Source organism: Salvia splendens, unplaced genomic scaffold (assembly GCF_004379255.2).
Source record: "Salvia splendens isolate huo1 unplaced genomic scaffold, SspV2 ctg152, whole genome shotgun sequence".
NCBI classification, from domain to species: domain Eukaryota; kingdom Viridiplantae; phylum Streptophyta; class Magnoliopsida; order Lamiales; family Lamiaceae; genus Salvia; species Salvia splendens.
Genome location: NW_024598792.1, coordinates 197811 through 216777, shown reverse-complemented (window position 1 = coordinate 216777; position 18967 = coordinate 197811). Strand labels below are relative to the sequence as shown.

At 37.4% G+C, this 18967-nt stretch overlaps 1 protein-coding gene across 1 annotated transcript; it reads left to right on the top strand.

Annotated features, from left to right (window-relative positions):
• Positions 1-14471: 14471 nt before the first annotated feature.
• On the top strand, positions 14472-16955 carry LOC121789152. The gene is made up of 4 exons (XM_042187657.1): positions 14472-15389; positions 15500-15883; positions 16357-16574; positions 16701-16955. The coding sequence occupies exons 1-4, from the start codon at positions 14582-14584 to the stop codon at positions 16953-16955; spliced, it is 1665 nt and encodes a 554-aa protein (XP_042043591.1). The 5' UTR covers positions 14472-14581.
• Positions 16956-18967: the final 2012 nt, after the last annotated feature.

Sequence of the window (18967 nt, the reverse complement as noted above, 5' to 3'; positions counted from 1 at the left end):
ATCCGCCAAAGTTTGTCCAAATGTGCTCAATTAGATCCTGTTGGAGTTGGGTGTGGGCGCTAGAGTCGCGTGTCCTTGCACGAACAGATAACCGTCCTTGTATAGACGGATGCGCTCCACTTCGAGGCGGACTACTTGCGGTTGAGCTTCCGGGGTATTCGGGGTCGAACCAATTTCCCGCCTCGGGTCCTTCGTCTTGGACAATCATGTTGTGCAAGATTATGCACGTATACATGATGTCGACCATGTTCTCCATGAACCACGTACGAGCGGGGGCTTTGATGATGTTGAAGCGCGATTGGAGAACCCCGAACGCCCTCTCCACATCCTTGCGAGCAGCCTCCTGCTTCTGCGCAAAAAGAGCATGCTTTGGGTTCGTAGACCCACTGCACGTCTTCACGAAGGTAGGCCACTTCGGGTAGATGCCATCGGCGAGATAGTACCCCATTTTATAAAGCCGGTTGTTGGCGACGAAGTTGATCGCCGGCGCTTTACCATCCAAAACTTCGGTCAAGAGGTCGGACTGTTGGAGCACGTTTACGTCGTTGTTCGACCCGGGGACCCCGAAGTACGCGTGCCAGATCCAAAGGCGGTAGTCGGCAACGGCCTCGAGTATAACGGTTGGGTGGGTGCCTTTGTGGCCGCTCGTGTAGGACCACTTCCACGCCACCGGACAATTCTTCCATTGCCAGTGCATGCAATCGACGCTGCCGAGCATCCCGGGGAATCCGTGCACTGTTTCGTGAAGGTTGAGCAGGAACTGACAATCGGTCGTGCTTGGCCTCCGGAGAAATTCGTCGGTGAAGGCTGCCCGGACGCCTTGGCAGAATTTGAGCAAGCACATTCGCCCAGTGCCGTCTCCGATGTGGAGGTATTCGTCGAACATGTCGGCCGTTTGTCCAGTCGCAAGCTGGCGGATTGCTGCAGTACATTTCTGCAGCGTCGTGTGGCTGGGACGGCCGACCGCGTCGAACCCTTCCTGGAAGAACTCTTCCCGGGCTGCCAAAGTATTCGCGATGTGGAAAAATAACGGTTTCCCCATGCGGAAACGGCGACGGAAGTACGTATCTCCCCAAACCGGGGTTATCGCAGAAGTAGTCGCGTACTAACCTTGCGGCGGCTTCCTCCCGGTTACGATGGATGTACGTACGGGAGCGTCGTTGGGGAGGCGCGGCTTCTTCCGCCTCCCGTCGTCGATCTTCTTCAAGTGATTGTGCCAATATTTGACGCATTTGTTCAAAAGGATCCATTAGTTTGATTAAATTTGGGAGAAGAAAAACAGAGTTGATTTGAGATGAAATTGAGGTGGAAATAGAGAGGATTTGAGAGGAATAGATGTGTGTTTGTGAGTGAAATGCGTATGAAATAGGAGTATTTATAGAGTAAATAAATTAAAAAAAAATTAAAAAAAATTAAAAAACGGATACAAAAAAACGGTCATAATACCGTTGCAATTTTTTTATTATTATTAAATTCGAATTAAAAAAAAATTAATTATTGCGTCAAAAAACGAAACCCACTCGCGGGGCAGCGAGTGGGCTTCACGCGACGAATGGGAGGCCGCCATGTCGCCTCGGCGCGTGGCGGAACGGGTCGTGCCGCGTGCCGCGGCAACGACCCATGGCACGGCATAGGCACGGATCGGCGACGGTTCGGAGGCTGCAACGCTGGTCCTTGGCGGGACCGTTCCGGCGGCACGGCATCGGCACCGCAACGCTCCAGCGTTGCGGATGCCCTTAAGAAATGTAATGAAAGTGAGTAGAAAAAATTAGTGGATTGTGAGTTCTACTTTTATATATTAATTTTATAATAAAATGTGAGTAAGAATGAGTTAGTGGAATATAAAGTCCACTACCAAAAATAGTAAAAAGTAAAAAGAGACAAACTTTGGGGAACGAACGGAAATGGAAAAATGGGACAAACTTTCTGGACGGAGGTAGTATTGTTTAAACATGTGAGAAATCATTATTTGAAAAACTATATACCTTACCCATCTTTCTTTCAAATTTCTTCTGGATTTTGTCTCCCGAATAATGTTTATTCTTTTACGTATGCTAGTATTATCTTTTGAATTGTTAGTTTGAATTTCATTATCATGGAATAATAGGTTCCATGTTGATAATGTGAAAAAAAATCCTCTAATAAATGTCAAAAAAGAAAAGAAAATATTTCCTCCATTCCTTATTAATTGAATCATTTTTTTATTTCAGAATATTCCAAGATAATTGAATCATTTATATTTTCAGTAAATGAAATTAACATTAAATTACCAAATTATTCTTAAGAATTTTAAAAATAGCGACTTAAGCATATACTTCCTCCGTCCCACCATAAGCGAGACACTTTTTTTAAGCCCTCGTTTTGAGAAAATATCTGATTATTAAACTGGAGCAATTTAATAATGAAAACTTTTGATGATATTAGAATGTGGGCAAAGGCAATGAGACACCTCACGGAAGATAATCACTTTGGTGGGGGGGGGGGGGGGGGGGGGGGTGGTTGCTCTCTGGGTTTGATCTTCTGCTTCCTTCTTCTTGGGTCAGCTTGGTTCTTGTTTTGCAGACGTTATTTCTTTGCTCTTCTTCTTATTGTGGTTGGTCTACCTCACCACTACTTGGTGGTTTGAGATTTTTAGATTATAAAAAAAATAAATGTTGAGATTTTTAGATTATAAAAAAAAATAAATGGAACAAAAGTAAAAATAAGAGAGTGAACTAGATAAGAATTATTCTTTCTCTTACTTTACTCTATCTCTATTTTAACTATTAAATATCATTTTCTCAATATGAGTACTTAAAGAAGCGTTTCGTTATGGTGGAACAAAGGAAGTATGATTTTTACTAGTGATTAATTTGAGTGGTTCAAAGATTGATTTTGAGTTTTTATTTACATCGACTACTGACTCATGCTAATTTTGCAACAAAAGCGTCATCCACAAATGTACGGGATAAGTAGCACGTGACAAATTAAAATTATCAATCCACGAAGACTAAAAGCCGGTTTGAATACTATGATGCAACTTTGAACACTATCTAGACTAATAAAAGGGGTTTTGGTTTTTTTTAAACTAAGAGCAAAGAGTAAACGATCAAGTAAAGACAATTAACTAAGAAAAGCAAGTAAAATATGGTTTTCACACAAATTGGGAAATGTAGGGATATAGATCCGTTAGAATGGATCTAGGACGTCATCTAAGGGTCATGCTTAGGCATGCACAAGGGTCACGAACCGGCGGTTCCGGTTCTTGAACTGGCGGTTCACGGTTCAGGAAATCCTTGAACCTGAACCGGCCCGCCTACCTCCTGGCGGTTCCGGTTCCAGTTCAAAAAACCGCCGGTTCACCAGGCGGTTCAAAACCGCCGGTTTTTTTGCCTGAACCGCCGGTTCCGGATGATGAACCGGCGGTTCAACCGAAATTAAAAAAATATTTTTTATTTATAAAAATTGATTTTTATATTTAAAATAAATTTTTACAAACAAATGAATACAAGAAATTCGTAATAGCCCATATATATTTGATGGGCTTGCGAATTTAAGAAACCATTCTTGGTTGTTTCTCTTTATAGCGACATCTTTGAATGTTTTATGTTCCACTTTCGATGTGGGACAAACTCATTCTTGGTTGTTTCTCTTTTATAGAGACATCCTTGAATGTTTTATGTTCCACTTTCGATGTGGGACAAAATCATTCTTGGTTGTTTCACTTTTATAGAGACATGCTTGAATGTTTTATGTTCCACTTTCGATGTGGAACAAACTCATTCTTGGTTGTTTCTCTTTTATAGAGACATCCTTGAATGCTTTATATTCCACTTTCGATGTGGGACAAAATCATTCTTGGTTGTTTCTCTTTTATAGAGACATCCTTGAATATTTTACGTTCCACTTTCGATATGGGACAAAATCATTCTTGGCTGTTTCTCTTTTATAGAGACATCATTGAATATTTTACGTTCCACTTTTGATGCGGGACAAAATCATTCTTGGTTGTTTCTCTTTTATAGGGACATCCTTGAATGCTTTATGTTCCACTTTCGATGTGGGACAAAATCATTCTTGGTTGTTTCACTTTTATAGAGACATCGTTGAATGTTTTATGTTCCACTTTCGATGTGAGACAAAATCATTCTTGGTTGTTTCTCTTTTATAGAAACATCCTTGAATGTTTTATGTTCCACTTTCGATGTGGGACAAAATCATTCTTGGTTGTTTCTTTTTTATAGAGACATCCTTGAATGTTTTATGTTCCACTTTCGATGTGGGACAATATCATTCTTTTTATTTGTATAATAATTATGGTTAGGTTTATACAATTTGTATAAGAATTATTTTTTTAATGTGTATAATATTATTTATTAGTTAACATATACATAAATTTATAAACCTAAGCAAATCATTAATGATAAATAACTAATGTATAATAGTTTATGTACTAATATTTGTTATTATTACATAAACTATTATGTCCAATATTAAGTATTGATATTTTATAAATATATACATAAATAACTAATGAAATAGAATAATTTGCTTTGATCATAAATACATAAATTTATTATAGAATAATATTGGACATAATAGTTTATAAATACATAAATAATATTGGACATAAAAAATATCAATACTTAATAGGACATAATAGTTTATGTAATAATAATAAATATTATTACATAAACTATTATTCATTAGTTATTTATCATTAATGATTTGCTTATGTTTATAAATTTATGTATATGTTAACTAATAAATAATATTATACACATTGAAAGAATAATTCTTATACAAATTGTATAAACCTAACAATAATTATTATAAAAATAAATATTTTCTATATACAAATCATATTTCTCAATAATTCTTTATTTTTATCAATCAAGAATATATTTGAATAATAATTTTGTTTATTTATATCATACAAAACATGAAGAAAAGTAGAAGACAAAAGAAAGTTTTGTATCCCACATTGGAAAAAGATGAATGAATGCTCTAAACATGTAGTTATAAAAGAAAGTAATTCAACATATTTTGTCTCACATCGAAAGTGGAACATAAAACATTTAAGGATGTCTCTATAAAATAGAAACAACCAAGAATGAGTTTGTCCCACATCGATAGTGGAACATAAAACATTCAAGGATGTCTCTATAAAAAGAAACAACCAAGAATGAGTTTGTCCCACATCGAAAGTGGACATAAAACATTCAAGGATGTCTCTATAAAAGAGAAACAACCAAGAATGATTTTGTCCCACGTCGAAAGTGGAACATAAAACATTCAAGGATGTTTCTATAAAAGAAAAACAACCAAGAATGGTTTTATAAATTCGCAAGCCCATCAAATATATACGGGCTATTACGAATTTCTTGTATTCATTTGTTTGTAAAAATTGATTTTAAATATAAAAATAAATTTTTATAAATAATTTTTTTTTAAAATTCGGTTGAACCGGCGGTTCGGGTAGTACCAAGAATGGTTTTATAAATTCGCAAGCCCATCAAATATATATGGGCTATTACGAATTTCTTGTATTCATTTGTTTGTAAAAATTGATTTTAAATATAAAAATAAATTTTTATAAATAAATTTTTTTTAAAATTCGGTTGAACCGGCGGTTCAAACTGCCGAACCGCCGGTTCACGGTTCACAATTCGCCGACCCTGAACCGGCCCGTGTTAACCGGCAACCCTCCGGACGGTTCAAACCGCCGGTTCTGGTTGATGAACCGGCGGGCCCGAACCGGCGGTTAACCGCCGGGCCGGTTCGGTTTGTGCATGTCTAGTCATGCTCATCTATTTGGCCTCAAGTGTGGTTAGGAAAGTCGAGAAGGTTGGTTAGACCCCCTCTCGGGTGCATCTAACACGTGGATCAATCTCTAGAGTAGGAGTCTCGTCCATACAATTCGAGATTGACTCATAAGAACTACGGACCCAAGCCCTCTCTCTAGCTCATGCATCTCTCGATCACATGTAATGCACAGAGTTTTTGATTACACATCTATCCGCATTTCTCAATGACAACAATTAGGCAAAAAGGATGTATCTAATTGGTAGCTAAGCAATTAGATATTAAAAGCTCAAGAATCAACAAAGCCAACAAAATGAGATAGATAAGCATTAAACCATAGATTCAATCCATACAATCCATTCAAACTTCACCAAATCCCTAAAGGAAATCTAGCTACTCATAGTCAAACACAAAACAAAAGAAAATACAAAAGAAACAAATGAAAACATAATGGAAATGGAAATTTGAACTCCTTAAGGTGGAATTGATGTTGGGGAGAGTCTTCTTCTTCAATCTCTTGAAGATGGAAGCCTCCTTGCCTTCAATCCTCTTCAATCTCTAGATTTCTCTCTTGATTTTGTAGTATGGGAGGTTAGGGTTCGAAAATGAGTGAGAACCATTTTATACTCGGAGTGAAAAATAGGCAAAAAGGGTATCTGTCACAAACGCCCGACCGCGCGATCTGAAAAAGGGAAAACGTACGAACGAGCATTCCGGTAGAATCGCGACATCAACTTCAAACGCCCGGTCGGGCATTTTGTCGGATGCGAAAAACTCGGCCGGGTGAACTCTCTGGAATCCTGGCCCAAAACATCTGTATATGAAAAACGCACGAACATGCAAACCCTCTGGAATCATCCTGTTCGCTCCGTTTGCCCGTTTTAGACCTGTTTTTGCATCAAGACTTCGACAAACTCGTTAACTCTAAAAACAGCAAATAAGTGGATGAAACCTATATTTTATACCTCAAAATATACAACAACGTGTGTTAATCACCCACCTAAACATCCTAAACTATGAATTTGTCAACTACTTTAAAGCAATCAACGTTAATTGTATTTTGGATAATGATACGATGATTATTATTATTATTTAGTTAGTTAATTATGGATTTGCATATCTTTTTCATATCTTTTGTCTTGCTCATTAAGTTAGTATCCACTATTATAAATAGTGGACATTGTTAGTCATTTTGATCATTCAAGAAATATCAATTATCATTCTATTTTATTTTCTCTTACTCTCTTTCCTTTTAAACGTGCAAAACGAACAAAACCCTAATTTTGACGCCGGATTGATCGACGGGCAAAAGCTCCCGCGACGTTCGACGCAAAATCTACGAGTTAAGGAACTTCATCCTTATCAGATAACAAAATAACCTTAAGTATTAGTAGTATAATTTTATTTCCAAGTTCTTTCTCCATCGGTCCAATCTGTAATTGTAATTAGATAAAAGTATAACAAAGAAGGATTTATAATTTGTTAAGGAGTTTCTGAGCAGTCCTTCAACATTTATATGGTACATCACCACTATCGCCAGGTATCCAGTAGATATAAATGCGTAATATCATGAAATACCAAACTACTAGTAGCATTTAATAATTCACGACTTAAGTCAAATAGTACTCTATATTTAAATAACTGGCATTAATTTTACGAGCCATTTTAGTTTGATCAGTACGTGAATGCATATGCATAAAAAAATTAAGGATAACTATATGCAAAATATAATGAAGAATGGTACCTACTATGAGATTTTTCGGGGGTATAAAATGCTTAAATTTGTAATCCAAGTGGGCATAATTTCAACATAAGAAAACGAAGACACGTTAGCAAGTTCCTCAAAGAAATATAAAATAAAAAAGACCACACACACTATTACAAACACAGATACTCTTAAGGCCATCCCACTACGCTGTCACAATACCGTCCCTTAAAACACTATTTGCAGGCCCCACTGTACTTTTTTACTCCATCCATTAACTAAGTGACGGAACCTGCAACCCTCCGTCCCCTAACCGTCCCTTAATCGTCCCTTAAATTACTATTCATTCAATTATATTTTTTTAATTTTTTTCCAACAAATTCAATTAAAAAACACACTTCATTAAAATTAAAATAACATTACAACTTAAAATTCAAAAAAATAGAAAAAGACATAATTAAAATCTTAAAAAAATAAAATGACATAATTTAAAAAAATAGAAAAAGACATAATTAAAATCCCACATCAAAATTGGAACATAAAACATTCAAAGATGTCTCTATAAAAGAGAAACAACCAAGAATGATTTTGTCCCACATCGAAAGTGGAACATAAAACATTCAAGGATGTCTCTATAAAAGAGAAACAACAAAAAATGAGTTTGTCCCACATCGAAAGTGGAACATAAAACATTCAAGGATGTCTCTATAAAAGAGAAACAACTAAGAATGGTTTCATAAATTCGCAAGCCCATCAAATATATATGGGTTATTACGAATTTTTTGTATTCATTTATTTGTAAAAATTGTTTTTAAATATAAAAATCAATTTTTATAAATAAAAAATATTTTTTTAAAAATTTATTTTTAAAAAAATGAATTATTGCGTCAGCGTGACGAAACCCACTCGCGGGCCGGCGAGTGGGCGTCACGCATGGACTGGGAGCTCTCCACGTCGCCTCGGCGCGTGGCGAGACGTCGCGTCCCGTGTCGCGGCGAGACGGGTCTTGGGACGGTACGGGGACGGGCTGGGGACGGAACGACTTGCTGCAACGCGTCTCTCCGCGGTTCTGTCCCTCCGTGACGGAACGCGGGACTGTGACGGGCTGCGTAGTGGATGCTCTAAATGGCAAGTTCTCTTCGATGATGATTTACATTGTACATGGTCCCTCCTTTTGCAAGGAGAATTATACACTGAACTAATGAAGTAGTAATATATTTATACCTTAAATTACAAGTCAATCAAATCAATTTGCATAATTCTCTCCACAAATCTATTGATATTTGTTACTCCCTCCATTCAACAATAGGAGTCACATTTGTTTGTGGGCATGTGTTTAAAGAAATGTAAAGAATAGTGAGTTGGAAAAGTAGTGAAATATGGAGCCCACTTTTTTATATTGATTTATAATAATATGTGAGTGAAGTGAGTTAGTGGAATGTGAGGCTTATTTAACATTCATGATAAAAGTGAAATGTGACTCTAATTGTAAGACGAACCGAAATAACAAAATGTGACTCTTATTGTGGGATGGATGGAGTATATGTTTAGCACTTCCTCTCAAGTCGAGTTACGATATCTCCAATACCGAACTTGGTAACAACGATTTGAAGCTTCTCGAATTAACTGCTTTTGTCAAGATATCTACTAACTGATTCTCCGATCAGATGAAATGAAGTTCCATAATACCATTTCTTTCCTAAAATGTTGATCAATTTTCACATATTTTTGGTTCTGTTATATTGAACTAGGAGTTGGGCGATGCTGACGGTTGCTTTGTTGTCTCAAAATAATTGACTTTTTCGTATAGAACTTCAGTTAAGTAATTTTTAACTCCTCGAAACTCAACCTCAACACTAGATAGAGCCACTATTTTTTATTTTTTGCTTCTCAACATGACTAATCCTCATATGGTTGATGTATGAATGGACTTATACCACGACGACATAAGCTATCTTTGGCATGGTGTAAGAGAGCTAGATCAATATATTTCCCAACTAAGTGTTAGATATCTCTACGATATATTGGTTTGGCTCCTTCTCTAATTCTTAGTCCATGATTTACTATAATTAGAGTGTAAACAAATTTATAGTCCAAAAGTCTGTTCCAGCTAAAAGATCAAATATTTTTTTGGCGCAAGAAAAATCCCTCATTTAATCTCAAGACTTCCATCCCAAGAAAATATTTCAAGGCTTCAAGATCTTTCATCTCGAATTATTGGAATCAATTCTTCTTAGCTCTGCATATATTTTTAAATATATAGGTTGAGCTAAGAAGAGGAGAGTGCTGAGTAGAGCTTTGTAGTGTTTCCTAATTATTCTAATTGAAGACTCTCGGAGGCGCATGCCTTCATACGTGCGGTCGTTTCATTTCCGTGCTCATATTATGAGTTTGATTATCTTGGGTTTTCAATTGTTTATTCGTTTATTGTTAATCTCCTTTATATTCCTTTCTTATTAATCCACACACTTAGTTACAGTTTTAGGTATTGCTATACTTAGCAAAGTACGATATGACAATAATGTTGAACTAGTATTGTAGAGATTACAAAATCACCCTTTTTGCTATTTTTAAATCTAATTTAGATGCAATTTTGAATGCATGTGCCAAATCCTGGTATTGTCCGATAAAAAAACCTAACTATCATGATTGGATATATGATAAATTAAGTGTTTCTTAGGCCATCCACAACGCTGTCTCTATACCGTCTCTTAAACCGTCTCTTAACTACTATTTGAGCACTATTTGAGGGCCCCACTGTCCTTTTTTCCTCCATCTCTTAACTAAGAGACGGAACCTGCAACGCTCTGTCTCTTAACCGTCTCTATACCGTCTCTTAATTACTATTCATTCAATTTAATTTATAATTTTTTTAAAACCCAATTTAATTTAAACAAACACACTTTATTAAAATTAAAACAATATTACAACTTAACATTAAAAAAACGAAGACATAATTAAAATTCTAAAAAAATAAAAATGACATAATTTAATCTTCTCAGCCAAAGTTTTCCCAAATGTGCTCAATTAGATCCTCTTGGAGTTGGGTGTGGGCGCTAGAGTCGCGTGTCCTTGCCCGAATAGCCAACCGTTCTTGTATAGATGGATGCGCTCCACTTCGCGTCGTGGGGGTGGTGCGGCTTCCTCCGCCTCTCGTCGTCGATCTTCTTCGAGTGATTGTTCCATTAATTGGCGCATTTGCTCAAAAGGATCCATTTGTTTGAGTTGATTGAAGATGGAAATTGGAGTGATAGAGAGGATTTGAGAGGAATAGATGTGTGTTTGTGTTTGAAATGAGTATGGAATAGAATTATTTATAGAGTAAAAAAATTAAAAATTTAAAAAATGAAAATAAATATTTAACGGTAATATTACCGTTTGAAAAAAAATTTTTTTTATTAAAAATCGATTTTTTTTAAAAAAAATGAATTATTGCGTCATCAGTGACGACGCCCACTCGCGGGCCAGCGAGTGGGCGTCACGCACGCATGGGGACGTGCCACGTGTCCCTGGCGCGTGGCGAGACATCTCGTCTCGTGTCTCGCCGAGACGAGCTACGCGACGAGACTGGCGCGAGCTGGAGACGAGATGGGCGCTGCAATGCGTCTCGCGGGGGTCTTGTCTCTCCGAGACGAGACGCGAGCCCGGCGCGAGACGCGTTGTGGATGGTCTTATATGCGTTAGACTTCATTATAACTGGGTAAACCCTCGCTTTTCAACAAAAAAAATTCTACTTACTTTAATTCTTATTAATTCCTTTCAAATAAATGTATTGTGTTACTATAATTTTATATGTGCTCAAACGGTTCTGCCAATAATGTTTTTTTAGTTTAACTTAGCTTTTCAAAATCATACTAGTATTTAAAAATTGGTAGTGATAAATTTACATAATTGTACATATATAATCAAACTTTTTTTAACATTTTATATTGAAAATTAATTTAAAATAAATTTCATAATAATCATTTTGCAACACTTCAAAAAAAATTGAAATTTAACTTAAGTATTTGTAAATTTAAGAAAAAAATATATTTTTTTACTAAATAGTGTATAATTAATTCGAATTAAACTCGAAATCATGTTACGATTTGACATAAATTTTATATATTAGTTCTTTCTTATTGCTACATACTTATAATACAATAAATAACAAAATAAATTTTTAATTAAGTTCAATTAAATTTAAAAATCTAAGGATATTAGAGCATCTGTAACGCAAGGGGCCGGACCGCATCTCGCGAGTCCCGGCCCGTCCCGAGCGTTGCACGGAGGAGAGTCACGGCCCAGGCCCGTCCCGGGGCCGCGTTCCCGGCCTGTCGCGCGTCCTGCGTCCCGGCCTGGGACGGCGTTGCACGGTGACAGGCCGCAACTGTAGAGTCCCGGCCCAGCGTTACACGCTCCTCGCTCCGGGCCGCAACCAATTTTTTTTTAATTCGAAAATTTTTCTATAAATACTACTCCATTTTCATACACATTCAACTTCATATTCAACTTCAAATCTCTTCCTAGAATTCGAAAAAATGCCTCCACGTCAAAGAATATTCGAAGATCAAATGTCCCGGTCGTTAGCAGAGGCGCTACCGGCAATCCAAGAAGAAATCATCAACGAAGTTGAACGCTACCAAGCTGTTATTCAAGCTTGGAACGAACAACAAACCCGGGTACCACGTACCCGGATGTATATTCACCGAGACCGTGAACAAGCTGCTTTGCGGCTTTTCACGGATTATTTCTCTAGAGATCCGCGATGGAGTGATCAGATGTTCCGTCGCCGGTTCCGGATGCGGAGGCCGTTGTTCCTACGCATTGTCAACGCAGTTGTAGCTCGTGACCCGTATTTCTGCCAAACTACCGATGTTGTGGGCCGGGAAAGTATATCGACGTTGCAGAAATGCACGTCTGCCATTCGTCAACTCGCTTACGGAACTACATCAGATATGTTCGATGAGTATCTTCATGTAAGCGAGCCTACTGGCCGGGAGTCCCTCGCTAGATTATGTCGGGCAGTCGTCGAAGCATTCAAGGATACGTACTTGCGAAAGCCAACGACCGACGACGTTAGGAAGTTGGTCGACATGCACGAGCGGGCCCACGGCTTCCCGGGGATGCTTGGAAGCATCGACTGTATGCACTGGCAGTGGAAGAATTGTCCAACGGCTTGGGGAGGACAATACACTAGCGGGCACAAGGGCACACATCCCACGATTGTGTTGGAGGCCGTTGCCGATTGCAGATTGTGGATCTGGCATGCCTACTTTGGTGTCGCGGGGTCCAACAACGACCTCAATGTGTTGAACGAGTCTCCATTGTTCAACGACTTGTGTGCTGGGCGAGCACCGAACGTAGAGTTCACGGCCAACCACCGTCGGTATAGTATGGGGTACTATCTGGTAGACGGGATCTACCCTCGATGGCCCGTGTTCGTGAAGACTATCACAGCTCCGACAACCGATCGGAGGGCAATGTTTGCCCAAAGGCAAGAGGCGGCTCGGAAAGATGTCGAGCGTGCATTCGGAGTCCTCCAAGCGCGGTGGGCTATCGTGAAGGGAGCGGCCCGTGGTTGGCAGCGGTCAAACATCGCCGACACAATGTATGCATGTATCATAATGCATAACATGATCGTTGAGGACGAGCAAGATAACGTCACTTTGTGGAGCGACGATCCGCTCGCCAGCACCGGGAGCAACTACGTTGTCACCGAGCCGCCCGTGCAGGGCCTTCCTCACGACATCCGCAATGTCATGGCCCGTTCAGCTGCGATGCGCCAAGAGGAACAACACACTCGCCTCCAAGCCGATCTAATCGAAGAAATTTGGACTCGCACCAATGTTTTCCAGAATTGACGTTATGTTTTTATGTATTTTATTTTCAGTTTTAAAAATTCTATGTTGTAATTTTGCAGTATTCGATGAAATTAAATTTTCCGTGTTATAAATTTCCAGCGTTTTTTATTTTACGAGTTTAATAGGTTGGAGTTGTAAATAGTGTCATTTATTAGTTGCGGCCCGGGCCGCAACCTGCAGGGTTACAGCAGTTAGGGTCTGGGCCGCAACTGTAGAGGAATGATGACGTGGAGGGAACTTGGGGCCGGAAACGGGGACGGGGTTAATGATGCCCTTATGTACATGTACAATTTATGTACATTTATCTTTACTCTTGAAAATTACAGTAAGTGATTTTGGTCCAAACCGCATCTAAGTAAGTAAGTAATCTGTACTACTATTCCGGATTGATTTAAATTGCATGTCGCACACAATGACACAATAGATGCCCATACCGTATATGATATCACACCACTATTTAATATATATAGGCATAAATAATCTTTTGACTAGAACCAGAAATCGAAAAAATAAAATGATCATCATAGCACGCAGGCACATGTGGTGTAAATTTGCTTTTGCAGGGTTGGGCAGTTCTAATTAATTTTTCATCACCAAATCGATCATATTAAACCATAAAATATAATTAGTTGAGATATGTATAATACCGTTTAGGTGTAGAAACCATTGACTTAATGCATGTCTACCTCCTTCCATCATAATTTTGCACTTTTGTAAAATCATATTTTTATAAAAATATATCTACAATTTACAAGAATCATTTCATGACAGATTAGTGAGATTGAAACATATCCAAAAATAAATTATACTATAGATTAATTAATTTCATAAATTACATATATCAAATACTTTTGATTATATAGAAGAATTAATGTGTGCCACTGTCGGAAGATGAAGAAACTTGGTTACACACAATTTAACATGAAAGCAAAAAAGAATAAATTATACTCCTAATACTGCCTAAGACACTTTATCGGATTAGGTTGAGCCCAAATAGTCAAATTGGCCTAAAATATCTCATAATACTTCAACCACGATTTTAATATTTTTAATTGCATCATGGCTACTAAAATATGCAAGGACGACACATTTTATTCCTCATTCTTGGCTTTACTCTTTAAACCGATAAGCCCAAAAATAAGAGAAACATAAAGAAATGAGAAGGAAATTTCCTGCATATTATACATGATGTAGAAAGAGTAATGCACTCGACTTATATATTAGCTTGAAAATTTAGCCATTCATAAACATGGCTCTGTTAGCTTCCTGTTGGTTGATCGTCGAATCTTTCGTCGTCCCACATGGATTCATCAAGTGGTTCTACTTGAGCTTTTACATTCATCCATCCTTTCTTGTTTTCTGCCAACTCTTTCTATGGTTCAACGACTTGCTCAACCTATTCATCTTCTTGTTTCACCCTTTAGACCTCGTGTTTCCATTTATCGCGAGGGTAGTCGTGTTTTTGTTTTCCTACATTAGGCCAATTACCAAAGATGATGTCTATTATGATGCTCTTGAACCAGAACATAAATCGTTACAAGATTGCCAGGTTTTCGTTTCGGCTAGGAAATCGACACCTGCAACAATATCCCGGGTTTTTTACACAAGTGGAAATGAAATAGTTCATCGTAGATGTGTTAAAGATTCATGGTTGAATCAGTATTTGTATTCTGATCATTACAACTATACTGTTTCTAATTTCATGTACGATGTTACTAACATGTCCACTTATGTACAACCTGATCAACATGAATGTACAACTCCAATTCCTTCTACTTTCTTGAACCATTCAGTTGATGGTGAAACTGAAGATTCTGTGATTAGTACTCCTTCTAATGATCCTCTGATTCTTGAGAATATGATTCAAGACGACTGCGTTTCGCCTCTTTCAAGTCTGGATGTCAACGACGAGTCTTCAGCAGCAGGCGACGTGCTTGTACATAAAGCTTTTTTGCCATCATATTGTAGCACTGATGCTGAAGATCCATTCCACAATAAGTACATGTCTAGAGTGAGATTCTTCGACGTCCTCTATCACGAAAGACTACATGGAATCAGTAAGTATGATTTTTTTTTATAAATGAGGTAGTTGTATGTCTAAAATCCAAATACATGAATGAACTTTTATTGAATTCTGATTTTGTGCACGGCCTAAAATTTCGCGCAGATGCGATCTTGAACGAGCATTTGAGGAATCCTATCATTTTCGACTTCATGGCGCCATTGACTAATTATCCAATTGTGTGGAGTGGAACTGCAAGAAAGAGGGTGCTGAAAAGTTTGGAATTTGATCTTGAAATGATTAATGTGGCTCAGTCTTGCCTGTTTTGGGAGGCCCTTGATCATCAGTATCACAAAGTTGAGTCTCTTTCACTATCTGAAAACTGTGGCAACATACTATTTCATCATAACATTTCAGGGAAATTTCAAGAGCTTGAGATTCTATTGATAAGATTTGTGGAGAATCAAAGATGTGAAAGCCAAAAATCTTCAAGTATTACTAGAAAAAGACTTTCTTTCCAGAGTCTTCTCCGTATCCCTAATGCAGCAGGTAAATATTTCTGCATAACACAAAATTTAGTCCAATTTCTTGATTTGGGTAACCTTGGATAATTGGATTAGTGGCAACTTGTGATCTTTTTTATTTTATTTTTCCCCTTCTCCATGATTTTCTAACCTGATTCACGACTTGTTATAGTGCAGTTTTGGTCATGCAGGAATTAATTTTTTAAGAATATACTATGATCCAGTAGGAAATTAAATACTACTACTAATGATCGAGTAGGTATGTGGTAATGTTACATCAGTAAAATACTATAAAATGTAATTGTTAGCTTTACTTAATTGAACCATATTAAAACTCCCTTGTTGGGGGGACCAATTTGACTTGTATCATATGTGCAAAACTTCATTATATATAATCATTCATTATTATTTTCTTTAATTTTGTGCATGCATGCTAACTAAGATTCCTGCACAAATAAAAACATTTTCATGGGAAATGTATGTTTATTTAATCCACAGGATTTGTCCATATGGAGAAAGAAAACAAGATGCTGGGCTGCATAAGGCCAGCTCAATTATTAGAAGCCATTGACAACTGCATCAAAGCTTTCTGGTTATACATCAATGATGAAAAGAAGCCATTTTGGAAATATAAGGGTATCTGGAGGGCTCCTCCATCTGTTGAAGATCCTCAGTATTTGGAGCTTCTATACAATGTGCTCAAAGATTTTCATAAGGTTGAGCTTTATTTAGTTGCAAATTTATCATGACAAAAAAAAATAAATAAGGAAAAAATCATCACATTTAGCAGCCATTAACCTTAACCACAGCAATAATGTTTGTGAATTTGTAATTTTGTGTAGAAAGAGATAATGCTGAGAGGTGTGGAAGGAAAGAGAAAGTGTTGGATGAGAAGGAAAGTGAAAGAAGTGCAAGCAGAAGAGAAGAGAAACATTGTGGTTGGCATGATTGATGTGAGGCTAGTGCAAAGGATGCTTAAGATGCCTTTAATTAATAGGTCTCACCTCAAATGGTGTCAAGACAAGCTTAACAATTTAGATTTTAAGGAAGACACTGTTTTTAGGGGGCCAAACACTCAGCTGTTTCCCTTGCCTTGATTCATCGGATGTATCGATTGTTTTAGCAATATACATATGTATATACACTATAGTCTCTAACTTTTAATAAGCACCCTCTATCTTTAAATTATTAAATTAGCTAAATAACAACTATTGGAGATCTAACAGCCGGCAATTATTGTTATAGATATTTACCCAAATGTGAACAATAGGATATCCTGAAAGGCGTGAAACACTTTTAGATCAAATCAATTTGGTGGTTCTACCAATATTTGATCGGATACAATTCAGGTTTAGAAGTTTCGTATGTTGATTCTGCAATACCCACTTTGAACAGAAAATGATCAATAAGAAGAGGCCTGAAACGAAACGTCGCGTCTTTTCACGAAACGTTGCGTCTCTTCGTTTCTTAACCGATTTTAACTGTTTTCCAAAGGGTTTCGAAAATTGCAAATTAGTCCTTCGAGTATCAGAAATTATATTTCCGGATGAATTTTCTATACAGCAACTTTAATGGAACTCTGCCCCTTGGACCCTGCCAGGGGCTGCCGCCCCTTCGACCCCGCTACTCGGAGGTGCTGCCCCTGAACCCCGTCTAATCATAATGAATTCAAACAAGCGCACACTCCGCACTATGATGTATCATTATAATATTATTGATCAATCAAGTTAATCCAATTACACTAAAATAATCTAACAATCCTCCCCTATTTTAGTGCAATCCTTGATTAACTAAAAACAAGTCATCTCAAAATTCAAACTTTTGCATAAAAGAAATATCGTAACGATTGAATTGCACCTTAGTACATTACACATTCCATACATTCGAATACCCACGGTGTCTCTAAGGATTGAACACTGGGAACTCACATTGAATACATGAAGATTATGTACACAAAAGTTTACATACGAATATGTTCTATCTTGACACTATATTTACTAGCCTATGTCCTTATCCTTCATAAACATGTCAAAACCAAGTCCTAGTTTCTTGAAGCGGCTAATCTTCATGCTTATATAGGTAGTTCTTTTATTCTTGCACCTACATATGCAATTTTTCAAAAGAACTATTAAGAATATATACATTCAACCTCTTTAACTTGTAGGTCTGAACACATACCTTGGGATGATTCTTCAATGTGTTTCAATCTCTAAACATTAAGCCTTCCACATTGAATTCAACATCTAGTATCGTACTAAATGGGAATTGGGTATCTTAATATCAGAGATTTATAGTGGACTTAATCACATCCCTATAGCCGACTTGTGCACAAGATCTCTACTTAACCCTTTGGTTAAATGATCGGCTAAATTGTTATGAGTTCTCACAAACTCCACAGATATCACACCATCCGTAATAAGTTCACGAATCATGCTATGTCTAACACCTAAGTGTCTTGACTTTCCATTAAAAACATGACCATATGCCTTAGCCAAGGTAGCTGCACTATCACATCTGATAGATATAGGTGATATCGGTTTAGGCCACAATGGAATTTCTTAGCCATATAGCCTCTTTATCAGCTACTGCTAATGCCACAAACTCAGATTCATTGCTTGGATTGTGAGTATATCGACTCAATTTTTCAACTGCAAAGGCTATATCGGGTCTAGTACTAATCATAGTATACATGAGTGATCCAATAGCCTTTGAATATTCAAGCTGATTAACAGCAACTCCTTTATTTGGCACGAGTTTTGCACTAGGATCAAAAGGAGTCTTAACTGGAGAACAATCTTTGAAATTAAATTTTTCCAACACCTTCTCAATATAATGTGATTGAGAAACGTAAATTCCTTGTTCTCCATGTGTGATCTTAATTCCAAGAATCACATCAGCCTTCCCCATGTCTTTCATCTCAAACTTATATGACAAAAATTCCTTTGTCTTGGTCAGTACCAAAGATCAACATGTCATCTATATATAGGCAAATGATCACCCCTTTACCAGTAGTATCAAATTTGATATATACACACTTGTCTGTTTGATTTAATACAAAACCATTAGACAACACCACGTCATCAAACTTTTGATGCCATTGCTTGGGGGC